This window comes from Montipora capricornis, chromosome 8 (genome assembly GCF_036669925.1).
Source record: "Montipora capricornis isolate CH-2021 chromosome 8, ASM3666992v2, whole genome shotgun sequence".
Lineage (NCBI taxonomy): Eukaryota > Metazoa > Cnidaria > Anthozoa > Scleractinia > Acroporidae > Montipora > Montipora capricornis.
Window position 1 is genome coordinate 47,620,703 of NC_090890.1, and position 7,500 is coordinate 47,628,202.

General features: G+C 39.7%; 1 protein-coding gene across 4 annotated transcripts in view; it reads right to left on the reverse strand.

The window, feature by feature from the left end:
* The window catches only part of LOC138060314 (guanylate-binding protein 6-like), a 41,693-nt gene that overhangs the window by 1,257 nt on the left and 32,936 nt on the right, over positions 1 to 7,500 (reverse strand). For all 4 annotated transcript variants that reach the window (XM_068906056.1, XM_068906053.1, XM_068906054.1 and 1 more), the window contains exons 10-14: positions 4,424 to 4,719; positions 3,666 to 3,920; positions 2,856 to 2,978; positions 583 to 630; positions 1 to 122 (exon numbers count right to left, since the gene is read on the reverse strand). The exon at positions 1 to 122 is cut by the window's left edge and continues 1,257 nt beyond it. In XM_068906056.1, coding sequence (XP_068762157.1) covers positions 1 to 122; positions 583 to 630; positions 2,856 to 2,978; positions 3,666 to 3,920; positions 4,424 to 4,719 — 844 coding nt within the window. The remainder of the gene's footprint in view (positions 123 to 582; positions 631 to 2,855; positions 2,979 to 3,665; positions 3,921 to 4,423; positions 4,720 to 7,500) is intronic.

A 7,500-nucleotide genomic window follows, 5' to 3' on the forward strand; every position in this document is an offset into this window, starting at 1 on the left:
ACTTGTCTCATGTTGGCTGCCATCATATTTTGCATTTGAACTCGATGTTCAGCTAGCTCACTCTGCATTTGCTGCCGGAGTCCCGCCCTCTCTTCCCCTAATCTGGCTATCAGCATTTCCATCTGTATAAATTATGTACATTACGTAAGCGTAAGTATCAACTATGAAAACAAATCGGCACATTTCCCCTATCGAGCTTCCTCGACAAATATCTTAGAATTGTTATACATTTTGAATTAAATCAGCAAACTACATAGAATTGGAACCGGCGATAAGTGCAACTATAGGCATTTTCCTCCCTATTTGGTATTCTCTCTCTCAGAAGAGCATCTTTTTATGTCATAAAAGCCATAGGTGCATATCTAGCATATACATCTGTAACATATGTCAACATTTTGGATTTCTCAGGCCATATTCTGAGTCAATTAAAAGACTGCGTTCCTACGTTCTCTGACAAAATAACGGACTAAAAATTATTATTGTCTTAGAGAGCATGGAAGTCCTTCTTACAATTGGGTGGTCATGGTAGTCTTTTGAGATGCGGCTGTGAAAACACAGGGCATGCGTATCACTTTACGTTACCTCCTCTGCATGTTCTCTATTTTCCTGTTGCAAGCGTGACTGTTGTTCCTATAATAAAGATATAAGTCACGTTTCATTTTGACGGCACGGATAGTTTGTTATGTCAAATTTCTGTATACAATTTCATCGAGTGATTTTGCTTAAAATTGTAACGAAATAGACTGCGTGGTTGCATTTAACATTCATTCTTTTATTAGCATTTCAATTATTCGTTTGTTATCTAGGGCTTATAGCCATTCTTAGTTATTTTACATCGCAGTGTTTACAAGTCTCCCCCCACCACTGTCTACATAAGCTTGAATAACACATACCAAGAGACTACAATTAGCCTAAAACTCGGGCCTGCAAAAATACAGTAGTGTATCCCTAATTTAGCGTTACACGTTATACATCGGACGCATGAATCATGATGTTCGAGTCCGTTTGTTTATAATAAATTTCATAGAACCCTATCAACATATATCCCTTTAGAATTAAAAAATTGCTTTACAGAACGATAATAATGCTTGTCAAAAAAGCAGAATAAGGGGAAAATATCTGCCGGGAAGATGCCACTATTACGAGTCGAACCTGGATTATTTACATCACAGGTGGTGACAATGACCGCTACACCTTGTACGCTCAGAATAGTTAAACAGGTGAAAATAGTTAACTTATTTCAAAATGACTAACACAACGCAACCTCCGAAATGACTCATGGAAGGATCTTTGACAGAAAAAAATTAACGGAAACGAAGGAGAGCTTTGAAAACATCTTTCCAAGAAGGTGAACTTACGTGACGTGGTGTATTTTGGATTACTCAAGTCAAAAGTGTTTTGAGAGTTTCCATCGAGAGTGATCTAAGTATTACCAAACTCAAACAGATCTGTGGTAATATTGTTTCAATCTTACAGTACCGATCAAAACTGAGGAAGTTGCCAGTAGCGTCACTTTATTTCCTGCGCGACGCGAGTCACGTCTGAGCGGAAAATTTTGACATAAATTTCGCGTACCGCTTTACAAATGCAGCTATTAGCCACTTTCTAAACGAGTAAGGGCCTGGGAATGAGGTTTTAAAATTTATTGATTGGAAAAAATTGTTTCCAGTGCATGAAAGAGCATCTAAAAAATGGTCGCCTTATCAACTTTGACGCTGTTCAGTTGAATTGGAGCAAAGAAAAAGCTTTTGAAAATTGTCAAAATTAGAGACTTAATTTGTATGGTTTAGAGGGACGCACTTTCCGAAATAGAGACATTTGTATGGGAATTTTTTAAAGATTTAAATGCATGTTATCTGGTGGATTTGTTCAAACTTGCTGAATATGAGAATTTATTTAGTCCAATTTTTTTGATTTTCAATGAAGTTCGGGTTCGTTCCCAGGCCCTCACTCCTTTAGAAAGTGACTAATTGTTCAAATACACAGCATCATTGAGGTCACCACTAATCGAAATAGCGCAGTCCTCTTGTAAACAAACGACGAATTTTAAATTCGTTATCTACAATCATGGACAAAACCCTTGGGAAGGTCAGCACTTTTGACGTCTTCATTGCTTCTCTCCCCTCCCCCCTATTCAATGTTGTGCAAAACTGAATGGTTTTAGTGGGAAATTGTTCTTCCAACATTGAATAGGGGGCAGGGGGGCTATATAAGAGAAGGTGAAACTATTTCTCTTGCGCTTTAACAGAAGCGGGTTGAAGTACAGCTCTGATGCGGTTCATTTACATAACCTTCCCAACTACTTTTGTCTATGATTGTAGTTCGCCACAAACAAATGGCTAGTGACTGTTTACTGTATTTTGCTTTCAGACCACAAATTTGCATAAAACCGCAAACGGCTGGCTATCCAACTTGAAACCATCCACTCAACATGACCGAAAAATTCACTCATTAATCAATACACGCTTGAGAAGCCGAGAACAAACTCTATTAAAGTAGACGGAGTTTATTTCATTTCCTTCTTTTGCATGCCTATCGGAAATGGTGCAGTCCTCGTGTAAACAAAACGAGAAGATTATTCGAAAAGTTTTTATTGGCTTACATGAGAAATTTACATAACTTCAAAACAACTAGGGCGTGATCTAATGTTTGCATCTTGGACTACGTGCTTTGCTTTAACCCAGAAAAGTGAAAACACCGCCACGTGCCTCCTATTGTTCATTGGCCAATCATAACCCCGCTACGTCATTACCATTGTACAGTTTGTTACACAGGAAACAACAAGACTGAAATCTAACATGATGTATAACTCGGTCCTCTTCGGGCCCGAGTAAATAGGGGATACTTTAACTGACCTCAAGCCGCCTCCTCTCTTGTTCTTGATAAGCCTTCCTTTTTATCTCCCTTGCTGCTTTGTCGTCATAGTTCTCCATTTTCTTCAGAATCTCAAGGCAATGTTGCTTTTCTCGTCTTAGTTCCTATGTGTCGAGAGTTGTTTGGTTGACTGTGAATACAGCTATTTTGAGAAACGTTGTCTGAAAAAAGTGCACGCGACAATCCTGAAAGGTATTGTGGGTGATTTTAAGTGCATTGTTTTTCAAAGAAATTTAAAAGAATCGTACGGGAGGCCACTGATATATGTTTGCGAGTGCTGAAGGAAAGTAACAAAAGTAGGTTCGACAGCTACAGTCGTTAGCAACAGTGTATTGATCATATCCCATATTACCTTTCGGGATTGTCGCGTGCACTTTATTCTTGACAAACTTTCTCGAAATAGCTGTATATGAAATTCATCCATAATTAAGTTGTGTTCATAACTGCGATGATCATTCTCATCTTCAGTTATTTGGTTGTTTGAAAAAGTTGAATTATATGGCGTATGGTTTTGGACATGCATTGGATATTTGCTGAATATAAGGATAATCACTTCTTGGGCATGCTCATAAACTCCAGCTTGTATGCAAAGAATAATTTTTCCGATGAGTAAAGAGACACGATAGGAATAAATCGGTTGATTAACATTCTGTGCTTATACGTCGGAATTTTAGCAATATTTAATGGGGGCAATTGGAGACAGGTGCTTCCACTTTTTTAAAAGAAACTTTGCAAAGATTTTCGTCTTAAAATAAAAAAGGAAGGAAGGAAGGATTCTCTGTACAGATTACCTCGTGAAAGTCAAAGAAGGTCGCAGCGATTGCATCTTTTGCTCCTACTGCTGTCGAATCGAAGTCGGATTTAATGAGATCATACACTGCCATTATGTCATCAAAGGTTAACTTAGTTCCTTCGCTTCCCTGCAAACACTGAAGAACTGGATCCAGATGCGTTTGCCTCAGTTGAAGCAAGAGATCGTTGCAGTATTCTTGTGTCTTCTGCGCATTTTTGGCTTGCCATTCATTCAACTTGTCATTTAATGATACCTGATAAAATAAACTGAGTTATTACTTCAATCAGTAGTCTTGTGGATAGGATTAAACACGACCCGTTGACTTTTGCCAACCAAATTTCAGTTACAAGGGGACAAAATATTAATTGAGTATGGACATATAGAAAACTAAAATGCTGTCTGAGAGGAATCATGTCTTTTTGTTCCAGATGGTTTCATAGGCGGTTTTAACTTATGTTGGCTTCTAACTGTTTTAAGTCATGCCGTTTTTCTCATACACATTGTTTCGCCACCCTTCTGTGCTATGATGTTTTACTCTACGCCACGGCTTTGTCAAGTATCATGAGAAATAACACCAAGCCACTGTGTTGTAAACTGCCGACAATTCAAGCCAATACCGTTACCAAGACATACCTAATAGTGGTTCAGATCGCAGCTTATCATTGAAACGGTAGCAATGAATTATCTCGTTTTTTCCCCCATTTTTTCAAGGTTGTCAAATTGATGAAAAACGTAATTACAACTGCCCTGCTCCACCTTAAGTTGTCTCAAATGCCTCTCAGTTGTGTTGGTAGACATCCCAGTAGTTTCCGCCATAAACTGTCTCTGGCACTGCTCTAATGCAAAGTTATGATTTTCACGTATCTCATCATTGTCACAAGGCATTTTGTCTGACAGTAGTGTTGTCATGAGGCCATCGTACGTCTCCTGGGAGATACGTTTGGCTTCAAAACACTTGGTTTCAACAAATGTCTCCCACGCTGCCTGCACATTTGGAATAGCACCAGGAGTGTTGATGGCTTCAACGTACAAGGAAACCAAAGCAGCGAGACCTATAACATGGAAAATTATTTAGGGCCAATTATTGAAAAACATCCTAACTGGGGCGCATTTTCAGATCATCTTGGAGTTCTAGTCATTATACATGACCAGACTAATTTTGATAAAGGCTGTGGTTTTGATGAGCACCACCCGATCTTTCGAACCGTATCAATTCTTAAGTGCATGCTACTTGTTTACAACCGGCCAACAAGGGCAACAAAGTTCCCGTTAGAAATCTGTAATGCATAAGGAAATCCCACATAGATAATACGATTTTAACATTTATTGCCCTCGCAGGGTTTGGACCAGAGGCCAAAACCCGAGGTGGTAACCTAGAAGCCCCCGCATAAAAAGGTAAAATAAGTAAATTAATGTGTAAATTGGTAGATATTGAATAGGGAAAGCAATCTCGATTTGCTCAACCGAGCGCGCAAGGTGATATCGGCATTGCTTAACAGGACGCGCAAGGTGGTATCGGTATTGTTCACCGAGTTCGCGAGATGTTCTGGGTAACTTGAGTAACAAGGTAGACTGCGAGCAGCCTCTCTTTTGCTCTAAATCGTTGAAACTTTGAACACTTCAAAATGGCTGAAACTGCGGGTCGCAAATACCGCGGGCGTTTGTTAGAGCGAAAAGAGAGACTGCAATGGTTTCATATTGCGTTTTGGAACCCCACTGACAGATTAACATCTTTCATCATCCTGCCTGCCATGCATATTTGGAAAATATTCTCGTGGGAATCAATGAGCGTTTCTTGCCGACAATTTATATGTAATGTTCATTCGCCAACAAAAGTTGAATACCGTGTAGCACTTTTATTTTACGGGGTTTAATTTTTGCGGTTTAATCCGCAAAATAAAAGTCCCGCAGAAATATCATGCTACACGGTAAGGTAATGCGCGATGATTCCACGGTAAAAGAACAGCAACAATAAAAAGCTGTCTGTGTAGGATTTTTGCCGCTTATGTACTGAGAGTTCCTTCAAAATAATATATGGCAATTTTCCATCCAAAAGCAGCTCCGGTGAGCCTTCAGAAGCCCAACAACCGAAGACATACGTGAGCATAATATTTTAACGTCTCATGTCGGAAGGGAGAAGAAAGGCTTTCCCTGAACTTTACTTTGGAGAAGCTTGGATTTACTACATTTCAAAGTTACTCGCTTTTTCCTTGTGTGAAAGAGCAACAGATGATCCTAGGACAAAGGAAGGGATGTCACCGAAGGAAGATTAAAGCGAATGTAATTCGCTACACGTGTCAAAGTTGGAAATCAAAAGTCTTCAGGACTACCGAAGATGATGATGGAAGCAAAAAATGCATGCTTTTAATTTAATCCTTTATTTCTGGTGAAACGACAGTGGACAAACAATCATTTCCGCGAAGCCAACTGTTGCTTGATTATTTTGGCCATCTTTGAATCGGACGAATAGTAGAATCGGAGAATAATTTTAAAAGCGTGTTCAGGTGAAATCGTAGAATTGGACAATGAAAATCTGGAGAAAATCGAACACTTCAGTCGTAAAATAGGTAGAATCGGAGGCTTTACTCGTAGAATTCTTAGTGGTATAAAATCGCAACAAGGTTGGCACAACAGCGTCGATAACACTTTTCACAAATGTGAGCGACCAATAAGAACACTCCGTCACCGGAGCGCCGGGGTTCCAAAACGCAATATGAAACCATTTCACTCTAACCAACGCCCGCAGTATTTGCGACCCGCCGTTTTACCCATTAAAAGTTCCACGTACGCGTTCGTTTCATCTATCCTAGAGCAAAAGAGAGACTGCTCGCAGTCTAGTAACGGGGCAGAAAGTCACAAGGAGCATCGATATCAAGGGTTCAGCATAGCAATTGAAGGTGAGTAATTTTCGAATATTTACAGTGATTCCTTTTACTTTGAAAATCAAATATTACAGTATCTGATAGGATATCATATTGCCTGGGTCACAAATCGGTTTTTTCAGGCACAAATAGTAAACAGGGGCGACGATTTGTCAGAATCAAATGAAATGAGACTGAACAGGGGCGACAGACTCGGTCACAAACTGCTAGACGCAACCTCAGAAAGCAAAAGCATAGTCTCGGTATCAACATTTTCAAACAATCTTCGATCATTTTTACTACAGTTAAGTTATTCACAGATAATAATTAGCGATCCGAATATAATAAACGGGTTTTTTTCCTATTTTATGGTATTCAAGCACCCTGCTAGCAGAGCCTGTCTTTTGCTTGCTCGATTTTGGCGTTCTCGAGAAAGACTCTGCATGAATCGAGTAAGATCTTTATTGAGTATGCGCTGCATGTTGCCAGGATGCAGTCTCGAACCCAAGCCTAATATGCCAGATCTCGCCGCCGTCTTGGTTTTTCATGGTACAGCGGGCTCAATTATAACCATCGGTTTTGTCACTAAATTGACGCTCGCACTGGAAAAACCGGTTTGACGAGAGAAAACAAGATTGACTAGTCCAGAAGTTCGGGCTGCGGCGGCTTCAAAGAGTTGACGCGATTCGGGCAGAGCCTCCTTTTCTCCTCCTCAGTAAAGAAAAAGGCAAAAGGAGGCTCTACTCGCAGGGTGGTATTCAAGGTACCGTGAAAAGAACCACATGGATCAAAAAGATTATGAGGAAAGGTGACGACGAAATGTTGCCTTCTAGTTATTGAATGTTTCTGGTTTACATATTTTCAAGGCATTTTACAAAATTATGTAAACTGCTTTTCAATTGATTGATGGAAATAAAAAATATATGCCCATCCTTTCCTTGTATCTTTCACTTCACTTACCCACCGAATTAC